Here is a 21,577-nt window from a genome sequence, read left to right as displayed (position 1 = left end):
TCATCAGAGACACTGGTCTGAAAGGCAGATCGCTCCTCCCCGTCCTCCGCGAGCGGCAGAGCAAGAGAAAGCCTGTCCTTGGAAGCGGCTGTGCTCCAGGAACTAGGTGCTGTGGAGTTCCAGGTGAGGGAGGCCAAGCCTAGACAGACGGCCCTTGCACCGAGCGGGCACTGGCTAAATGCTCGTCAGGCAGCCCACGAAAGAAGGAAGGGCATTCAGACTAGCAGGTGCCTCCGGGAAGCACGTCCACAGAGCAGACGTCCTCTCACTCTGTCCTCACGTGGCAAACGGCTGAGGCGTGGGCTGGTGGAGCTCTGGGACGGGAGCCACTCAGAGTGCACAGGAGGGGCAGAGGACCGCCGCTGCCCCTTTTCCCTTATTCTCCGAGCAAACACAGCTGTAGCGCAGCCCACGCTGACGTTTATTTCTCGGTAATGCTAAGTCCAAGATGGCTGCCCTCATCGGTAAGCAGCTCTCCTTCACGCAACGACTCAGAGACCCAGCCTCCTTCTCTGGCGTAGCTCCGCCATCTTCAGTGTGGGGCTTCCAAGGTCCTGCTTTTCCGCACCAAGCCAGAAAAAATGGAAACACGTACGGAAGGATGTAAGAGGAAGGTTTTCTTGGCCATGTCCGGAAGTAGAGCCGCCTCTCACTTTTCATTGGTCAGAATGCAGTCACATGATCACGCCTTTCTGCAAAGGATGCTGGGTAACAGTCTAGGCCTATGCCCTGGAAGAGGTGGGATTTGCTTTTGGCAAAGTATTAGGGGGTCCCAGCTGTGCTAGGTGGACGGGACTGTTGTGGTTCTTTATCATCAGCCTTCGTCTTCTGTATTCGTTCCCTTGTGACATTGTCAGACTAAACTCTTCTGTTTCTAAAACATTATGTGAGTGTGTGTGTGTTTTCACACATTTTTGTGCGTTGGCTCTTGCATTTCCCTCTAGAACAGCTTTTGCTGTCATCTTTCTTCTCTAACAGCTCACACGGATGTGGAAAATAAGACCATAATCTCAGGATTTAAAATAAGACGTTTTCATTTTCCAAGAGCTAGCCATTGGGAGAAGAGAGGGAAGAGAGAGACCTGTGCACAGCCTTGGGGAGGGGCGGTGTCTTCAGTTCCCTGAACTCCTTCATGAACAAATTGCAAGTGTTTTATTTTTACACTCAGATGCTGCCTGAGATCCACTCCAAGATTGCTAAATGGGGGAGAGGAAACCTTGTGGTCAGAGACGGCCAACCTCTAAAGCTTTTTGTCAGGAGAGCTAGTAACCTATTTTTCAAAAGTTGGGGGCGGGGGTCACAAATTGTCCAGGGAGGAGGTGAAACATAAGACTCTTGAGTCTGCGGAGTCAGTTAACTATTTTCTAGTTAATGTCTATTCTGGTGAGTAATGTGCTGATTAAATAGCTCTTGCAGGGAGTTGGGGGGCGCGGGCGGGGGGGAGAACACTGCTTCTTGGAGTTTGCCAGTTTCCATGGTGTAAATCCTGACACTACTGCCAATTTCAGGCTACTGAAGGCAGAGCTGGGAAAATGTGGTAATACTAGCTCTTTTGGAAGGCAAGGGCTTGAATGAGTGGATCCAGCACACCTTTAGCTCCTGGTTTGATTTCTTCATCTATACTCTGCCTCAGGCTGTAGCTCAGNTCATCGGTAAGCAGCTCTCCTTCACGCAACGACTCAGAGACCCAGCCTCCTTCTCTGGCGTAGCTCCGCCATCTTCAGTGTGGGGCTTCCAAGGTCCTGCTTTTCCGCACCAAGCCAGAAAAAATGGAAACACGTACGGAAGGATGTAAGAGGAAGGTTTTCTTGGCCATGTCCGGAAGTAGAGCCGGGCATGGCCTCTCACTTTTCATTGGTCAGAATGCAGTCACATGATCACGCCTTTCTGCAAAGGATGCTGTGTAACAGTCTAGGCCTATGCCCTGGAAGAGGTGGGATTTGCTTTTGGCAAAGTATTAGGGGGTCCCAGCTGTGCCAAGTGGACGGGACTGTTGTGGTTCTTTATCATCAGCCTTCGTCTTCTGTATTCGTTCCCTTGTGACATTGTCAGACTAAACTCTTCTGTTTCTAAAACATTCATTATGTGAGTGTGTGTGTGTTTTCACACATTTTTGTGCGTTGGCTCTTGCATTTCCCTCTAGAACAGCTTTTGCTGTCGTCTTTCTTCTCTGACAGCTCACACGGATGTGGAAAATAAGACCGTAATCTCAGGATTTAAAATAAGACGTTTTCATTTTCCAAGAGCTAGCCATTGGGAGAAGAGAGGGAAGAGAGAGACCTGTGCACAGCCTTGGGGAGGGACGGTGTCTTCAGCTCCCTGAACTCCTTCATGAACAAATTGCAGGTGTTTTATTTTTACACTCAGATGCTACCTGAGATCCACTCCAAGATTGCTAAGTGGGGGAGAGGAAACCTTGTTGTCAGAGACGGCCAACCTCTAAAGCTTTTTGTCAGGAGAGCTAGTAACCTATTTTTCAAAAGTTGGGGGCGGGGGTCACAAATTGTCCAGGGAGGAGGTGAAACATAAGACTCTTGAGTCTGCGGAGTCAGTTAACTATTTTCTAGTTAATGTCTATTCTGGTGAGTAATGTGCTGATTAAATAGCTCTTGCAGGGAGTTGGGGGGCGCGGGCGGGGGGGAGAACACTGCTTCTTGGAGTTTGCCAGTTTCCATGGTGTAAATCCTGACACTACTGCCAATTTCAGGCTACTGAAGGCAGAGCTGGGAAAATGTGGTAATACTGGCTCTTTTGGAAGGCAAGGGCTTGAATGAGTGGATCCAGCACACCTTTAGCTCCTGGTTTGATTTCTTCATCTATACTCTGCCTCAGGCTGTAGCTCAGCAGTCTCATCTGCAGGGAAGCTCGCCAGCTCCTGTTTTCTCCTGGACTCCCTATTTCCGAAGCTGCACATTCTGAACTAGATTTTTTTCCTGTAGATCTTCTCTACTAGACTATAAGCTCCTATGGCCAAATTCTGATTTCAAGTTTCTTTACATCCCTGTTGCATTGCACTAGGTAGGTAGGCTCTTAGGAAGTGCAGACAGGAAGAAGGACAGAGGGAAGCGGGGTTGGAGATCCCGGCCAGGGAATCAGTTCCTGATCTGCGGCTTGTTGGCGGTGTGACCTCAGGCAAATCCCTTCACCTGTCCAGGCCTGTTTCCTGGTCTGTGAGAGTCTCTTTCATTTTCTTCTGCTCCTGCCGGGCCAGGCCTATCACGGCATAGTAAATGGCTACTGTTGATTTAACCCATTTTTATTAAGCACCTGCTATGGCCCAGACTCTGTTCTAGGTTCTGGGGATTCATCAGTGAACAAAATAGACAAAAATCCATTCCGTGGGGTCCTCACACTTCACACTTGCAGCATACCACGAACTGAGCGGAATTTCCTGGGCACCATCTCACTCGCAATCCGGGCAGCCATGAAGGGCGAAGACATCATTAGCTCCATTCTGTTGCTGCGGGAAGTGAGGAGAGACACGTGAATTGCCAGAGGTCAGCTGCTGCGCCAGGGCTGGAGAGAGGACTTGGACCCTTGCATCTGGTCCCAGGAACTGGTTCTTAGCCATTGTGACATGCCCTTCCCTTGCCACAGGTCCCCTTCTTCCCACTTCTCTGCCTTTGCTCGGGATGTTCCCCCTGCCCTTCCCCACAGTGACCTCTACCCATTTGATTGTTCCAATCTGCAGGTTCTTCAGGCCCGCCCATGACCTGACCCCTCCCTGATGGTGTCTTTTCGATGTCTCCAGCCCTGTCTCCAACTCCTACCCCTTTATCTGACTAACCATGATTGGTCACCAAGAATGGAATCCTGTACGTCTTTACGTCGTTCCCTCAGACACTTCTGTCCCCTCCCAATAAGCCTGCCTTCCCAGGGCCCAGGCCCAGACCCACATGAAGAGTTCAGTAAATCTCTCTTCTTTAATGCAGTAAAAGCTTTGATTTTTTTCATTAGCCTCTAGCTCAAGTCTGGGTTCTAAATGTCCTCATTGTAAGTGTTATTTATTCTTCCTGGGAAATAGGAAGGTCAAATCTGTTAAAAGAGACAAAACCTCAACAGCCTGTGTGTGTGCCTGCTGTGTGCGGGGTGCACAAAAACGACAGACATAGTTGCCACTCTCCAGTCTCATCTGGCATCTTTGTGTGGTCAAGGCTGGGATGACCACTTGCCCTTTTGCCTGGAACAGCCCTGGTTCCTGTTATTCACAGCTTCCCTTTGGCCCTCGGGCACCCGGTATCAATGGTCAGCTCTCTAGTCACCCTGAACAAAGCCTGAGGTCATAAACCCCTATTACTCCTGTGAGCACGTTGCAAATACCAGTTCTTTTAATCCTCCTCACCTTGGGAGGTTGGTGGTATCCCTCCCATTTCACAGAGGGGGAGACGGAGGCACAGAGCAGGGGAGTAACTAGCGTAAGGTCACACAGCCACGAAGACGCAGGGCTAGCATTTGAAGCCAGGTCATCTGGTGCCAGGGTTCTCTCACTCAACCACAGGCTCACTGAGAACTTCTCCAAGATGCCTTCCCTGACCCCAAGCTTGGGGTTAGATGTATCTCTCCCTCCCCCGTCACTGGGAGCCATGCCTTATCTCAGTCCTGACTGCTGTGCTGTGGTTTTGTGACAAGAAGACAGCAGTGGGGTCTGAATCTCTTTGCCTGTCCCTCACACCTGGCATAGCTCCTGGGGCCGAATAAAACCTCTGGAAATGCTTTTCCGCTCAAGGGCTGCAGGTTTGCCGGGGCCGGGGGAGGGGGGGCACCTGGTCTGGCCCCTCCCTGTGGTTTCTTCCTCCACTCCTTGTGGCAGCCGGGATGCCAGCCCCCGGGAGCAGATGTAGCTGCCTGGAATTCCTTCTCAAGGCTTCTTATCAATTTCCAGAGCAGCCTGGAGTGGGCGAGAGGGGGTCAGGGATGCTGGGGGCTGTTCTGGGAAAAGCTGGAATGACACTGTGGAGCCCCACCTGGGGAGGGGCCGGAGGCGGGGGATGTTGCTGGGCAGGGAGGGCTCAGCTGTCACATTCCTCTGGCTCACAGAAAGCTCTCCTGGGTGCCTTGTCCTTATTTAGGCAGGAGATGTCTGCTGACTCGGGCCTGTGGGATGCCATTGCAGGCTGGCTCACCGGCGGGTGGGGCGGGGTGGGGTGGGGTAGGGGTGCACGCCCCGAGCCAACTCAGTGGGTGCTCTAGGGCAGGCAATCGCATCAGACCCAGATCCCCAGGTTGGGAAGTTCAACCCCCAGGGAGAAAAATCACTCTAAGTAATAACAAAAACAGTAGCTACGGTTCGTGGGGTACCTACTATGTGCAGGGCACCATGGAAGGCTTAGTCTCTAACGCTCCAGGAGATGAGTTTCTTCTGTTCACTGCCATACCCCTAGATCTAGCCCTGAACCTGGTGCACAGTAGGTGCTTAGTAAATACTAGTCGTGATTGAATGAATCTACACTTCACATGCCACAGTTCCTAACAAAAATTCTAGCAGTAGCTAAGTGCTATCATTAACCCATTTTACAGAGAAAGAAACTGAGGCTTGCAGAAGTTCCACGACCTGACAAAGGTCACGTAACTTGGAAGTGGGGGAGCTGGGGTTTGAAAGCAGGTCATCTGAGTCTAGCACTAAACAGTGCTTCCACCTTCTGTTTTGGGGTTCGCCACACTGGTATTCCTGGCTTTCTCCCTTTACGGGCTGTGGGAGTTGGGTGGGTTACACCCTACTTACCCTTTTCATTCTTTTCTTTTTCTTTTTATTGATTTTAGAGAGAGACAGGGAGCGGGGGAGAGTGAGAAAGAGAGAAACGTCGATTTGTTGTTCCACTTATTTATACATTCCTTGGCTGATTCTTGTCTGTGTCCTGACCAGGGATCGAACCTGCAGCCTTGGCGTATTGGGACAGTGCTGTCACCAACTGAGTTAGCCGGCCAGGACCCCTTTCACTCTTAGTTTTCTTATTTGTTAAGTGGGAAGTGATAGTGATATCTATGGAGAACACTGTGGGGACTAAATGAGATGTGACAGGCAAATAGCTTAGCACTGTGCCTGGTACATACTCTACCCCTGACAGATAGTGACCGTTGATGATGGTGATGAGCCCCAGGGGAATTCCCCATCTTCCTGGCTGCATCGGACCCACGGAGCAGATGGGGCACAAGATAAAGCCATTCTCCAGCAGGCTCTGTCCCCTTTTCAGGCACAGTGACAGTCACGGCCATTGGGAAAGGGCCACTCCTAGGCTGCCTCCCAGGTTCCTGGAGCAAGGGGCAGGAAGAGATCTGGGGTGTCACCCTCGGTAAATACCCAGTCTACGCTCGTCTTCTTGTGTCACCTTCATTACCCAGGGTTTCTATGAGCACCTACTATGTGCCCATGCCTGGGCAGTTTCCATAGAGGAGGCAGAGACAGGGCCCACCGCCCCCCTGGGAGGTGCCTGTGGCCACATTGTGGAGTGTTGGAGAAACGAGGGTTCTGGAGCCGCTGTTCCTTGCTGGCTGCCTGTGCTTGGGCAAGTTGTTGGAACCAAGAGCCTTGGTTTCCTCATCTGAACACCGAAGACTATAACAATAGTCTTTCTCTTATAAGGTGGTTGTTTGGATTAAATGATAAATATGAGTAAGCACTTAGAACAAGTCCCGACACGTGGTAAGCGACCCTTTTAACATGCCTGTGACAGAGTAATAATCGCAAGGATTAATTTCAGTTATTGGAAGTAGTTACACAGGCCTCTCAGGGCCTCAGTTTCTTCATCTTTCTGCTGTGCTGTTAGTAAGTGAGAGAAGGAGCTTTCCAAGGGTCCTTCCAGCTCTGTGAGTCTCACAGTCAAGTGCATGCGATCCAACCAACACAAAGTTTACCTAACAGATATTTCCCGAGCACCTGCTATGTGCGGCCTCTGTTCTCATGGCCGGGGCACAGCAGTGAGGCTTCTGCCCCCTGTGGGGCTCACAGGCTCAAGAGAGGGAGATAGAGCAACGTGGCAGCTACCTGCAGGGGACTGGAAGAGTGGGGAGCTGAAGGGCTTTGCTGAGGAAGGTTCCTGAAGGATGAAGAGGAGTTCCCCCAAGGAGAGGTGAAGGCTGAGGGTGGGGACAAGAGCTCCCTGGAGAGGAAGCAGCAAGTGTAAAAGCCCCAGAGGTGAAACAGTAAGGCACACGTGAAGATCTAGAATCCTCTGGCTACCTGGAAGGCTGAGTTTGGCTGGAGTGAGGTTGTGAAATTGGATGCATGCTTTCAAGTTACCCCCCAGGCACTGGGAAGGACACTGTGGGGACTTAAGCAGAGGGTCAAGATCAAATTTATCGGGGGTGGCCTCGGAAAGGCTTCCTGGCTCGGGCACTTCCTAGCTCTGAGCCTCAGGCCAGTGGTTTTCTGAGCCTTCGTTTCTTCTCCCGTAAAGTGGATTTTATTGAGAATGACATGAGATCACACAGGCTGCTTTAGTTTCCTTTTGTGGCCATAACAAATCACCACCAATTTGGTGGCTTAAAATGACACAAATGTGTTGTCTTATAGTCCTGGAGGTCAGAAGTGTGAAATCAGTTTCATCAGGACGAAGTCAAGGTGTCACCAGGGCTGGTTCCTTCTGGAGGTTCTGACAGGAGAATCAGGTCCTTTTCAGCTTCTTCATGTCTGCCCCCTTCCTTGGCTTGTGGCCCCTTCCTCCATCTTCACAGCTCGTTGCTCCAGTCTCTGCTTCCATCCTCACACGACCTTTTCTCTGAGGTCACACCTCCCTTCATCTCCCTCTTACACGGACGCCATCCTTACATTTAGGGTTGGCCGTTGTAACCCAGGATAATCCCGGCATCTCATGACCCCTGACTGAATCACATTTGCAAAGCCTCTTTTGCCAATAGGGTCACATTCACAGGTTCTAGGGGTTAAGACCTGGCTTTCTTTGGGGCCATTATTCAGCCAACCCCATAGGTCAGGTGTCTGGCACACAGGGAACACTCAGAAAGCAGCTACTCTGTTACTTTGCTCCCTCTTCCTCGGCTGGGGCGGGGGTCACACACTGAGTCACGCATGGAGGAGACTTCCCTGCCAGACTGGCGGTCTTCGTTAAGAAAGGGAGAAAGGTCACCTTAAAATGATCTGGAGGAGGTCACTTGTATGGCCCGGGGATTTCATACTGGGGTCCCACAGTGCGAGGTTCTATATTGGGCCTGAGGGGGTAGCATACCCTCCCCAGACTCAGAACCAGTGTTCCCCTCTTCAACTAGAACAAATACCCTTTCTAAGTTTTTCAAACACCTGCCTAGCACTTACTGTGTGCCAAGACCTGTTTTAAATGCTTTACATACAATTCAATTCTCTCTATGCTTCCAACAGCCCTGTGAAGTAGGGGCTGTTCCTGCCTCATGTTACAGGTGAAGACGTCAGAGCCCAGAGAACACCTGGGAGTCACCCGCAGTCATTCAGGGGTGCTCTGGACCCCTTCAAAACACCAGAATTATAACAGCAGTTTTTTGTTTTACATTTCCCAAGGTTTTGATGGTGGAGCCGTATTATTTTAAATATCTATTTTATATTTTTACGTCTAGACTATGTCACATACAAACAACAGTGCAAATTATGAACACGTTACCCACCAGATGGGCTTTGCCCGGCCCTGCATCCTTCTGTGTGCTCTGCCCTCACGACCTCCCACCTTGCCTTATCTCTCCCGCCAGACTGTGTCCTTCCAGGAGAGGAGCAGGCTTGGCTCAGTGCTTGCTCTAATAATAACAACGGGCGAGTGGCTTCACCTCTCGGTGTCTCAGGGTTCTCGCTGGTGACGCGGTGGTGGGACCTCCCTCCCGGGCAGTAGGAACCTGCAGGCTATTTTCCATTTCCTCTTTTTGGAAGCAGTGGTCATAGGTCCATATGTAAGCACTAAAACCAGACGACTCTTAGAAGAGAAGGCAGGAGTAAACCTAATGTCCTTGGGTTAGGAAAAGCCTTCTTCGCTATGACACCAAAAGCACAGGCAGGAAAAGAAAAAAAATAGATAAATTGGATTCCATTAAGCAAAAATGTTAATGCTTCAAAGGCCACTATCAAGAAAGTGAAAAGACAGCCCATAGAGTGAGAAAAATATTTGCAAACTATGTAGCCAGTAGGGGACTTGTATCTAGAATATATAACAACTGTTACAACCTAATAGTAAAAAGACAAATTAAAACCAATTACAAGTAGGCGAGGATCTGAATAGACATTTCTCCTAAGAAGGCCTAGAAAGAAATGGCCCTTAAGCCCCTAAAAAGATGCTCAACATCATCCGATCGCAGGGAAATGCACGCCAAAACCACCTCACAAGTCACTAGTATGACCGAGATAAGAAACACGGGCCATAGGACCAGTGTCGGTGAGCGTGAGCAGGAGACGGAATGCTCACACGTCACCGATGGGATTGGGAAACGGGACAGCCACTGTGGAGTTTGGCGGTTCTTTGGAAGTTCATACATACAGTTGTCATGTGTCCCCACCATCCCACTCCTAGGTACATACCCAAGAGACTCGAGAACAGGCATTTACGCAAAAACGTGTCCACAAGCGTCGACTGCAGCATTAGTCACTGTAACGGGGAGGGGGAAACAAACCACTCATTCCTCGGATGAACAGGGAGCTACAAGCAGTTTACCCACAACAGTGGGCCGTTAGGGGCCAGTGGACAGGAGCGGGGCACTGATGTGGTGCCGACACAGTGTGGTGGACCTTGAGACAGTGTTTAGATTCTACCAGCATGCGTATTTACATCCCGATTCGTTGGCAGACTGTAGAATTTTGGAAGGGAATTGCTGGTAAGCATTGTTACAATAACAAAAGCTAGAGTATTAGTGAGAGCCAGTATTTGTTAAGTGCTCAGTTTATATTAAGCACTTTTGTGTTATCTCATTTCAGACTCCTGGTAATTTTGCGAAGCAATCATTATCACCCCTACTTCCCCGTTCAGGAAACTGAGGCTAGAGAGCCAAGGTCAGACAGTGCTACGATTTGGACTGGAGCTCGTGCCCTTAACCCTTCTGGTGAAAGCCTCCTGGGCAGGGACTTAGCGTGCATTTGCCAAATGGAGCCCCGGGGTGGGGCGGGGAGGAAGGTCCTGTGGCCAGGGCTCCCTACCTGGGCCCTCGCCTTCATCCTCGAGGAGGTCGTGTGCTTTCTCCCCGGGGAGCTCTCTGGGCAGGTGGCTAGACCGCCCAGCTGCGTCCCTCCTCCGCTTACTGGGACCTGATTGTTCTGGGGGCAGTGGCCATGCAGAGCCAGGGAGAGGGGTTATTTTGGGAGAGGGCAGGGCAGTGGCATCTGAAGCATCCCCAGGTCAGGAAGACGCTTGGCAGCACGGTCCCCGCCAGGCACCTCCACGCGCCTGCAGATTATCTGCCCCTGTCCTCCAAAGCGATCGTGGACACCTTGTTCCGGAGGGTTTTATCTACTTTTAAAGTGAGACAATCAATCAGGGGCAGTGAGTACATTCAGGGTTTTCTTTCCGTCTTCTCCCCCAAAACTGTACTACTTATTTATTTTATCAACACGTACCTCTATAGTACTTTCTGTGTCCCGACCACTGTTCTAAGGGCCATGTGGCCATTTATTTCTTACAGCTTTCCCCCCAGGTGGATGCTGTTATTATCGCCGGTTTACAGGGAAGGAGACTGGGGCTCAGGGGAGCCCCAGACTTGCCCGAGGATATGAGGAGCAGAGCCCGGACATGCCCACAGGCAGCCTGGCCCGAGCTGCCCCTCTTGGCCACTCAGCTCCATGCTCCTGAGGCTTGGCTCCACGCCCCTGTTCATCTGTTGGTTTTTCAGAGGTGTCCCGTGGTTGATTTTGCAAAGATAAATTAGGGTCCTAGTCATTCCCGTCCCTGGTCCCAGCACATGGAAGATGTGGCCAGAGTTAGTGGCAAGAGGGCGTGGTGTGATGGGTAAGGGCTTGGGCATATTCACTCTCTAGCTGTGTGACCTGGAGGAAGTGTCTCCCCCTCTCTGAGGTCACGTGAAGAAAGGCGGCCATGGCACAGAGCTGGGCACGGAGTGCTCTGCAAATAATAGATCATCGTTACTGATAATAGTGGTAGAAGAAGAAGCCGTTGAGTGAACACATTAGAACAGAGGTCGGCAAGTGCTTTCTTTAAGGGCTGGAGTGTAAATATTTTTGGTCTGGCAGGTCACACAGTCTCTATGGCAACTACTTAATTCTAGACAATATAAACAAATGGGTGTGGCTGTGTTCCAATGAAACTTTATTTATATGGATTCTGACATTTGGCTTCCATGTAATTTTCACGTGTCAGAAAATATTACCCTTTTGGGTCTTTTTTTCCAACTTTAAAACTATAAAAACCACTGTTGACGCACAGACCGTTCGAAACAGGCGGCGGGCTGGCTTGGACGCCACCGAGATTTGCTGACCATTTCTGCAAAGAAGCGGGAGTCCCGCGGGGATTTGGGGGTGTGTTCTTGTGTCCACAGAGCACAGAAAAGTGCCCACTGTGTGACGGCCACCCCATGGAGTCGTATTAAACGAATGAATCCATAGGTAGAAGGGCCTTGAGCTAGGGGGAAAGAGCCTTCCAGGAGGGGGAAGAGCCTGAGCAAAGGTGCGGTGTCAGGGGAAAGTCTGCGGCCCCCAAAAGCCGTCCGTGCCTGGGGGAGACAACTGGGCAGCTACAGGTCAGGGGGTAGGTGCCCTCAGAAGTGTCTCCCCGGGGTTCAGACCCTGCCCCTATCCCTGAACCACCAGCCTTATTTTTAACCTGGCCGACGAAAGGTGAGAAAGATAATCCGAATGAAATCAAGAAGAGTGCCTGATCCCTGCCCCACCCCCTGTCCCAGTTTCTGCTTGTCCCTTCCCTCCAGCAGGGCCAGAGCCGCCTCGGGACCCTCCCCCAGGGGCACGGGCCCAGACACAGCACTCACGGCAGAAGAAACAGTCCCGCTTTGCCTAGCAGGACCCGGACTCAGGGAGGGATCCTGGAAACGCTTGTGGCTCCTGGGACCGCCCAAGACAGAGCTGGATTTTCTATCTAGCACGCGCTCCTCAAACGTTAGTAGCGGAAGCTTCTGGATGACTTATAAAACACAGATTCCTGGGTTTCTCCCCCAGAAATGCCGATTCAGTGGGTCTGGGGCGGAGCTCAGGAATCTGTATTCCCGACAAGCTCCCAGGCGATGAGGCGGGTGAGGGGTGCACCGCACTGTGAGTGGCACTGAGCTAGAAGCAAGACTCTCTGGGTACCAGCAGTTCTGCCTGCCCGTCACCCTGGGCGCTGCCAGATGCACCCCATCAAGTCTGCCTCAGGCCCAGGGTCTGGAGAGCCCCGAAGGCCCTGCTGAGTAATCTAGACTCCACGTGGAGCACCGTAGGGGCCTTGCAAAGATTTTAAGCAACAGGTGAAGCCGTTGGCTATAAGGCTGTAAAGCTCGCCATACCTCAAGGTGCCGCTGCCTGCAATCAGTTGTAGGGAGCGGCCTGGAGGCAGGGGTGGGGGTGGGGGCTTTGCAGGAGGGGTGACAGAAGGACGGAGAGGCGGGCAGATTCAAGAGCCAAAGAGGGAGCGGAAGAGACAGGAGGGGGCGATTGACAGCTGTGGATGTTGAGAGGAGATGAGGGTGAAGGGGACAGAGTGCAGGCGAACCTTGGGATTCCTGGCTTGAAGGCTGGGATGTAGGGGAGCCCTACCAGAACTCTGAGGCACGGAAGAGGGGGGCTGATAAAGAATTCAGACTGATGGGCACGACAGAGGAGTGTGCTGTGTGGCCACCCCACTCTCAACCCCCGATCTGGCTTCATGAAGGGCCCGCAGATGAATCACAGAACCTCCCAGGGCTCCGTGTGAAGGCTGCGACGCCGGAGCACCAGGAAACCAGCCTCACCCGCTCGCGTGACCAAAAAAGGACATTTTCTCAGCTGGAAGGTTCGCCCAGCCCCGTCCCTGCTCCCCCCACCTGGGGGTGCAGGTTTCCAGGGAAGTGTCTCTGAAAAGCTGAGAACTTCGAATCACACGCACCCGGGACAGGCAAACACGAGCCTGGGGACATGCACGTTCCGCACTGAGTCGGGTGTCACAAATGTCTTTCCGTCCTTTACCTTTTCTCCTTCACCACCACCACCACCACCATCATCATCATCACTCGGCCCCACCCCGGGCTACGCATTTTCATGTGCTGCCTCTCGGTTTTCACAGCAACTCCAAGAGGGGAGGATGAGTGGCCTACAGATGAAGACACTGAGGCACAGAGAGGCAAAGCCGCTGACCCGAGGCGCCAGAGCCCCGGGGTGGGGGGGGTGGGGAACAAGGGTGAGGAGAGGAAGTGACTCCTGCAAGTGCAGGGGCGGAGCCTTTATTTACGTTTGTTCCTGGCGTATTCATTGAGGAGTTTTTTTGCATAAATTTTAACTTTGGAAACGATTGCCTTAAAATACAATTTATCCAGATTACCAATGTGGTTTTTTTTTTTTTTTGGCTTCCCCCTCAGTTTAGAGCCTGACGCGAATGACTGGACCTGGCCCCAGCCTTGGCGAAGCCAAGATTGGAACCCAGGGCTGCTGACAGCAAAGCCATGCTCTTCACTGTCCCCTGCGCCGCCCCGCCGGCCTGTACACACGTGCATGTGTGTGTTCACTTACTGCACTTTCATTTGATAAAATATTCCTGTAGCAGCCCTGGCTGGTGTAGCCCAGTGGGCTGAGCACGGGCCTGCAAAACAAAGGGTCACCGGTTCAATTCCCAGTCAGGGCACATGCCCAGTTTGCGGGCCAGGTCCCCCAGGGGGACATGCAAGAGGCAGCCACACATTGATGTTTCTCTCCCTCTTTAAAAAAAAAAAAAGTATTTCCGGAGCAGTACTGCAGAGTGGAGAGGCCAGAGGCTTGGGAATCAGACTGGACTTGGGTTCTGGACTTGAACTCCACCACTCAGTATGGGTGGAAACACAGCCTGTGGTAAAGGACACAGACTCTAGATCCCAGAATGCCTTGCTGCGAAATCTCACTCTGTCACTCGCTGGCTGGATAAGTGTGGGGGACGTCCTTAAAACACTCCCGCACCCCGATCTCTCCTCTGTCAGGTGGGATAATGGTAGTAACATCCGCCACTTGGAGTTCCTGGGGGAATTAAATGAGTTAAGTTCTGTGAAGCCCTTGGCAGGTGGCAAATGCTTTGTCAGTGTTAACTATTAGGGGCGAAATATCTGAGACTCAGAGTCCCCACCTGTGAGGTAGGGACATAAAAACTACCTCCTGGGCAGTTTTGAGGGTCGAAAGGGAAAACCCAAGGGCCCAGGAAGCTCCACCTCCAACTGGGAGGAGCTTAATGAAACTTTCCCCCTCACTGGCCCCCAACCCCCAACTCCGTGCTGGAGACAGAGGTAGAGACGAAGGCTATCAGCTCCCTGAGGGGTCAGCTCCTCTGCACCAGTGGACGCTGAGCAGAACTTCCACTTCCCCCCAGGCACCGAGTTGTTACCTCCTCTCAGGGCCTTGCGCATGCTCTTCCCTCTGCCTGTCCCCACCCCACCCACCCCTTAGGGCCTCCTTTACATGCGTGTTCAGATCTCAAATGTCACATCCTTAAGGAAGCCTTCCCTGACCACCCCACCCCCACCGCCGAGCCCACCGCCGAGCCCCGTCCTGTCTTTCTTTTCTACATTTTCGTTGCACTCCCTGCGCTTCCTTCACGGCATGTTTTACAACTGCAATAAAGCCCTTTGCATTCAGTTACGTTGTATTAAATGATTTTCGTTGTTTGACAGTGCAGGCGGGACCGGGCTTGTCTCGCCCAGGGGGCTGTCCATCCCAGGCCCCTGGCCCGAGTGTGGCTCCTGCTCACGCACACAGGCTCTGGAGCTGCTCGGGGTTCACAATCCCAGCTCCTGCACTTAGTGACGCTGTGACCAGGGGCAAGTTACTTAACCTCTCTGTGCCTCAGTTTCCCTTTCTGCACAAAGGGAGTATAATAACAGTGCTGGCTTTCTAAGGCATCGTGAGGATTACAGGAGATAACCTTCGAAATTCCTTCAGAGCGGTGCCCGGCCCATTCATAAATGGGGCTGTAATTATTCAGTAGGTGCTTCTCTTAGGCTAGACTAACAGCTAAAACAAACATCCCTGGAATCTCAGGTGCTCAGTGCTATAGATGTTTAAGACTTGCTTAAATGTTCCACATTAAAAAAAGAAGTAAATTGTAATGAAAATGTTCAGGTGCTTAAAAAAATGTCCCACGTTTGGTGTTTAACTTCAATGCTTAAATGTTCCAGTGCGGGACTGTGGGAGGGACTTTGCTCTGTGCCACGGCCTTTTATGGGCCCAGGTTCCTTCCACTGCATTTCTTAATCGGGGGTCTTCAGGGGGTTCTCCGCATGTCATCCAGGGCAGTCCATGAACTTGGATGCTGTCTTAGGGTAGGTTCCCTAGAAGCTGAGTCTGAGATGGAGATTTTCGTGCACATGGTTAATGAGGGAACACTCCCTGCGGAGAGGAGAATGAAAAAAGCAGGATTGGACGGAGAAGTAGCTACGCAAGGACGTGGCCCTACCTGGCATTCTGCCTGCCACAGGGACCCTGACACCTGGCTGTGCCACAGAGTTCGTTCCTCTTGGGGTGTATCACCAGTCATTGGTGATACACCAATGGGGAACTGGGGGTATCACCAGTCATTGGTTGTGGGAACTGGGGGTATCACCAGTCATTGGTTGTGGGCCGTCTGGTGGCAGGGCAGAGGCAGGTGGAGTGTTTTGACCTTGGAACAAGGTAGCTTCTATTGGTAGCGGTTCTCTGGGACAGCAGGGAGCCATCAGGAGCCAACACAGCACCTCGGGGTGGGTGCATCTGCCCAATAAAGGAAGGGATCAGGGTGGAGCGCCTAGAGTGTTTGTAAGAGATGGGAAAATAGCCTCTGTATTTTTACTAGCCTCTAACTGAAATTTAGTGTTTTCTTCAATTATGGGAATAGGCAATAAACTATGATAGTATTAGCAGTACCTGTGACTTCGTCACCAGTAGAAATCACATATATTTTCACGTCATGTTACTGTTGTTGCAGGTGTCCTTGAAATATCTTTGATGCTAACCTGTACTTTAAAATTACTGTAGATAATAGCCCTGGCTGGTGTAGCTCAGTGGATTGAGCGTGGGCCTGCGAACCAAAGGATTGCAGTTCGATTCCCAGTCAGGACACATGCCTGGGTTGCAGGCCAGTTCCCAGCGGGGGATGCATGGGAGGCAACCACACATTGATATTTTCCTTCCTCTCTCCTTCTCTTCCCCTCTAAAGATAAATAAATAAAATCTTAAAAAAATAAAATAAAATTACTGTAGATAATAGACCCGCTAGATATTTTGTTTAATGTGTTAATAAAGACAGATTGCATTACAAATTTGTTCTTTTAAGTGTTTTGGTTAACTGTGTCAATATAATTGCATCCTTCTGTAATCTTATGTCTTTTATGCATTTTAAAACCTTTTGAGAAGGGGTCCACAGGCATCACTGGATGCTAAAGGGGTCTGTGACACAGAAAAGATCAAATACTCTGTTCTGGGGCCTTGGCCTCCTCTGCCTTTTACCATCAGCAGGAGAAAAAGAAAGGAAACAGAGGATCGTAGGAGAGGTTTTCATGGGCCAGGCCTGGAAAGAGCATACATCACCCCTTCCCACAATGCACTGGTTAAGACTCAGCCTGACAATACCTAGCTGCACAGGAGGCTGGGGAATGTTTTTCTGTCTGTGTGCCCAGAACGATGAGGCAACGGTCTGGGGAATGCACAGCAGTGTGGCCCACAGGGCTCAGTAAATATTCACTGACAGCCTGAGTGACTGAATGCTCTGTCCAGAGGATCTCTGTGAGTTGGGGAGGAGGGGCCGACGGCTGGTTCTCTGGAGGGATCCTGAGTTTCCATCATGTTGTCTCCTAGGACAAGCCATGCCAAGGCCAAAGCTGAGGCTGCGGAACAGGCCGCTCTGGCCGCCAACCAAGAATCCAACATTGCCCGCAGTTTGGCCAGGGAGCTGGCGCCGGACTTCTACCAGCCAGGTAGGGCCAGCCAAGGAGGGAACAGACAGGACAGTGTTGGGGGTGGGGGCGGTCCCTGGGAGGGACATTTTTCTTTTTTCTTTGCTGGAAAGCTGACGTGCCCAAGTGAGTTCACAGTGGCCTATGAGGTCTAGAAATTGGGGCATGGTGCATGCATGGGATGGTATGACACCAGGGACTCACACAGATTGTGGGGCGGGTGTCAGAGGCCCCCAGTTGTGGGCCGGCCCCACTCCAGGCTGCCTCTTCCTGAGAAATGAGGCTGCAGAGTAAGGAGGACCCCCTGCCTCTGACACAGACCTTGCACTTGGATAGAGTGGTGGGAGCTCCTCAGGGTGGGATATTGTTTGTGCATGAAATGTTTTAAGGTGACTGGCACAATTAGGTTTGTTTTCTGAACATCAGAGCTTGGAACACAGGTCTGTGCCTGGGGAGGCTAAATCGCTTCTGGTTCCGGTGCTCCCCCTGCTGGCCTCAGGAAGAATGACACTGGCTGGCTGCCCCTGCCTTGAGGAGGGGGTGGGGGTCCTAGCAACAGATGTCACTGTGGGACCGGCCCTGCATTTTTGCACCCAGCTAATCATTTTATTAGGTGTGATTAGACCGATTTTTCAGATAAGGGAATGGAAAGAGACCAGTGTCACCGTTCAGAACATAAAGTCAGGAGCCAGACTCCCCGGGTACTTAGTCCTCACTCTGCCCTTCGTCCGCTGGGTGTCTTTGGGCGAGTGATTTCAACTCTGAGTCTCTGTTTCTTCATCTGTAACATGGAGCTTGATAGCATCGACCTCGTAGGGTTATTAAAACTATTAAGTGACCTCGTATTTGGAAATTGCTCCAAACAGTGCTTGGCACAGGGTAGATGGCGGGTAAGTGGTACCTGGGTACCTGGCTGGGTAAAGAAACGAGGCTCAGCGACGTTAAGCGGCTTGCCCAGGGTCGCCCAGCGGTGGGACCGCGCGACTCGAACTCTTTCTCCTGGTGTTCCTGTCCCTGGCAGGTCCGGAATATCAGAAGCGCCGACTGCTCCAGGAGATCCTAGAGAACTCGGAGAGCCTGCTGGAGCCCCCCGACCGGGTTCCCGGCGCCGCCAGCCTCCCGGGGCGGCCCCGCGAGAGCCCGCAGCTGCATGAGCGCGAGACCCCTCGGCCCCACGGTGGCCCCCCGTCGCCGGCCGGGACACCCCCGCAGCCCAAGCGGCCCCGCCCGGGGGCGACCAAGGACGGCCTGCTGAGCCCAGGCTCCTGGAACGGCGAGTCCGGCACCGAGGGCAGCCGGCCCGTCACGCCGTCCGGGGGCCGCCGCAGCCCAGCGCGTCCCGCCACCGAGCACATGCCCATCGAGGCGCTGCAGGCGCCGCCCGCGCCCTCGCGGGAACCGGAGGTGGCGCTGTACCAGGGGTACCACAGCTACGCGGTGCGCACGGTCCCCTCCACGCCGCCGCCCTTAGAGGAAGAGCCCTCGCCCGAGGTCTACGAGTCTGACTCCGCGCCCTCGACCCCGGCCACCGCCCCAGTGCAGGTCCCCGAGCTTCGGGCCCCAGAGCCAGAGCCCGCGCCCGAGCCCCCCGCCAAGCTGGAACCCAAGCCCATCGTCCCCAAAGCCGAGCCCAAAGCCAAGGCCCGCAAGACTGAGGCCCGAGGGCTGACCAAGGCTGGGGCCAAAAAGAAGTCTCGGAAGGAGGCAGCGCTGGTGGCCGAGGCCGCGGTGGAGGTGGAGGAGGTGAGGCAGGTGGCAGAAGGAGGTGTCCAAGCTCGAGTCTCTACAGGTGGCTGAGCTTCAGGCAGGATTGGGTGTGGGTGATTCGGTGGGGAGGGTGGTGGGACAGGGCTGGGGGGGGGGCTAGCAGGGATGTGGGCTCAGTCCAGCACAGCCTGGTCCCCAGCAGACTTGGGAGCGTAAATTGCACTGCAGCACCCCCCCCCCCTCACCTCCCACAGTGGGGCAGGGGGCTGGCCGTAATTTTACCTGTTACCTGGTCAGCAGGGGGCAATTCTTTGGAAAAGGGAGCAGCTGGGGGCGGAGTGGGTGCACCTGTAGGGTCAGGGTGTTCCCAGTGGGTACCAGCAGCACTGCTACCAGGTGTAGCAGGGAGGGCTTCCTGGGGGTGGGGGAAGGGCCCACCAGGGCTTGAGTCCAAGCTTGTTAGAGGAGCTGGGGATTGCAGTACCAGGGGGCGAAGCGAGGCTCCCAGGGACTGATGAGAGCGGCCCTGGAGGGATCGGTCGGGATGGCCCCATTCCTGGGCCCCAGGCCCACTGTGCGCTGTGGGACACGCTCTTGCCCTGCTCTGGGCCCTGAGCGGTTTGGTTAATCATTTTCAAGAGTTCTTCCAGCTCCGATGGCCTGCTGTCCAGGTGCTGGCCCCGGCAGGAAGCAAAACAGGAAGGTGCTCTCAGGAGGGTCCTTCTGGAAATTCCTGCCCCTCCCCCTCGGCCCACCCTGCTTGGGGGGGGGGCAGTGGGCAGGGGGCTCGGGCGTGATTCAGAGGCCATGGGCACTCAGCAGCCACTCTCCATGCTCCCAGGTCCCCAACACCGTCCTCATCTGCATGGTGATCCTGCTTAACATTGGCCTGGCCATCCTCTTCGTTCACCTCCTCACCTGACCCTCATCTGCCAGGTATGCTGGGAGGAGTGGGTGGGAGTCCATAGAAGGTTCTGGGCACTTGGATGTTGGAATGCTGGGTAAATGGGCCTGCTGCCCACTGGTCCTTTGTCCTGCGGTTCCTTGAGGCCCATCCCCACTGGAGGCGGGGGCCTGGGATGTGGTTTGGACAGATCATACAAGGGAGGCCCAGTGTGTACACACATACACGCACACGGCTCTCCTTAGCTCAACATTCCCAGAGCACCTGCTTTCTGCCCGGTACACACTGGGGGCTTCACTCATGTATTCATTCATTTGACCGACATTTACTGGGCAACTGCTTGGCTGGGGTGTAGGGATGTGGCAGGGACTCACTCCTGTCCTGAGAAACGAGGTTGTGTGTGTGTGGGGGGAACACAGTGGGAGCAAACCCTCAATTTACAGCGCATTCAGTGAAAGTCCTGTGGCTCAAATGTCAAGCAAGACCGTTCTTGCCCCTTCCCCCAAGCTCCTCACAGGTCAGGGCTGCATTCACCTGGGGTGGCTGAACCTGCCTCTCCCGGCCGCCCTTTCTCCCTTGCCCCCCAGCCCCCAGCTCTTCTCCCCAGACCCCCCCTGTCAGTCAGTCGGCTCCCTCAGTTGGTTTCTGCCCGATAATGGAGCTGGGAGGGCGATGAACAGGGTGGCGGGTGGGTGAAGTGGGCGGGGCCGAAGGAGAGTGGGCCTGGGAGGGGGGGTCTCAGGATGGAGGATCTAGAAGACAGAATCTTTCTCTTGCCAGGACCAGACTTCACGGGGTGAATCCTGTGCTTGCTTGGTGATGCTAACAGGCTTTTTTCTCCCACCAGAGGCCCCCCCCTCCTTGATCCTGGCTTAGCGCTGGGCTTGGGGACCCAACTGAGTCCCAGAGGAGGGGAGGAACCCCTGTCCCATCACCATGTAAACACAGCCAATGACAATATTGGCTTGGTGGGTGCTGGCTTGGGGGAGAATGCTGCGTGTCTCATAGGGTGTCTGGGAATGAGAGCTGCAGGAACCGAGGACTTCCTGGTCTGAAGGAGGGAAAGGGGTGAGCCAGCTGGCTGTGGGGGAGGAGGGAGGAAGGGAAGCGGTGAACCGGCCAAAGGGAACAGTACATGCAAATGAGCAGAGGCAGCACCCAGAGGGAGAATGAAGCTGTACCTTGTGAGGCCAGAAGAGGCCCCAGGGACTTGGCCCTGATCCCACCAAGTCTTGGTCACGGGACAAAGCTACCCCAGGGGTTTGGGGGGCGGTGGGAGGATCTCACCCCTGAAACTTGAACCCTGCCTTGAACCTGGCTGAGCCTCCGTGCACCCAGCCTCCGTGCTGCACCTGACCCTCTGCCGTCTCTCTGCAGAGCCAGGAGTTCCTGCGGAGGATGCAAGCCCCACCTTTCTGCCGTGCTGCGCGGGGTGGCCAAGGAGGACTGGACTCCGGACCGGAGCCCTGGGTCCCGGCTCATACCCACATCTCGAACACTGAAGGGGGCCTCCCACGGCACCCTGCTGGGCGGCGGAGGTGCCCAGAGTCATAGAATGTGCTGGAAACCCTCCTGGAGCTCTGCCCAGGGGCGAGGAAAGCCCTGATCTGCTCCTGTCCCTCGTCCTCATCCACTCCTTCGCCTTGTCCTTAGGTCACTCCCTCCCTGGGCTTTTGTGTGTTTTGGGAGAAGTCACCAAACCAGAATGTTGATTAAACCCCAGCTCCCTTCCTGCTTCCCTTCTCCTGCTTTATTTTAACCTCTGGCTGCCGGGCTGACAGACCCCTGCGGTGGGTCGGCGGTCAGGGAGACGCTCTGCTCTCGGGTGGTGCAGAGTCCCCTCCTTTCACTGTTGTGAGCCAGCACACACGCTGTCCCTGCTTATGGGTGGTCTGGGTGGCGGCAGAGGAAACGAACATGCTCGGTTTGCATATTCCAGGAGGCAGCTCTCCTGTCTCCTCCCAGCCGTCTGGCTAG

The 21,577-nt window shown here is 53.5% G+C and overlaps 1 protein-coding gene across 1 annotated transcript in view; it reads left to right on the top strand.

Moving 5' to 3' along the window:
* Positions 1–21,115, top strand: part of JPH2 (junctophilin 2) — a 58,122-nt gene extending 37,007 nt beyond the window's left edge. The window contains exons 3-6 of the mRNA XM_037044113.1: positions 16,892–17,010; positions 18,011–18,732; positions 19,538–19,632; positions 20,978–21,115. Coding sequence (XP_036900008.1) covers positions 16,892–17,010; positions 18,011–18,732; positions 19,538–19,618 — 922 coding nt within the window. The 3' untranslated portion in view covers positions 19,619–19,632; positions 20,978–21,115. The remainder of the gene's footprint in view (positions 1–16,891; positions 17,011–18,010; positions 18,733–19,537; positions 19,633–20,977) is intronic.
* The last annotated feature ends 462 nt before the right edge of the window (positions 21,116–21,577 follow it).

This window comes from Sturnira hondurensis, unplaced genomic scaffold (assembly GCF_014824575.4).
Source record: "Sturnira hondurensis isolate 20B ecotype Veracruz unplaced genomic scaffold, ASM1482457v3 Scaffold0004136, whole genome shotgun sequence".
Lineage (NCBI taxonomy): Eukaryota > Metazoa > Chordata > Mammalia > Chiroptera > Phyllostomidae > Sturnira > Sturnira hondurensis.
Note: the sequence above shows the minus strand (reverse complement) of the source record. Positions and strands in the feature narration are given on the sequence as shown.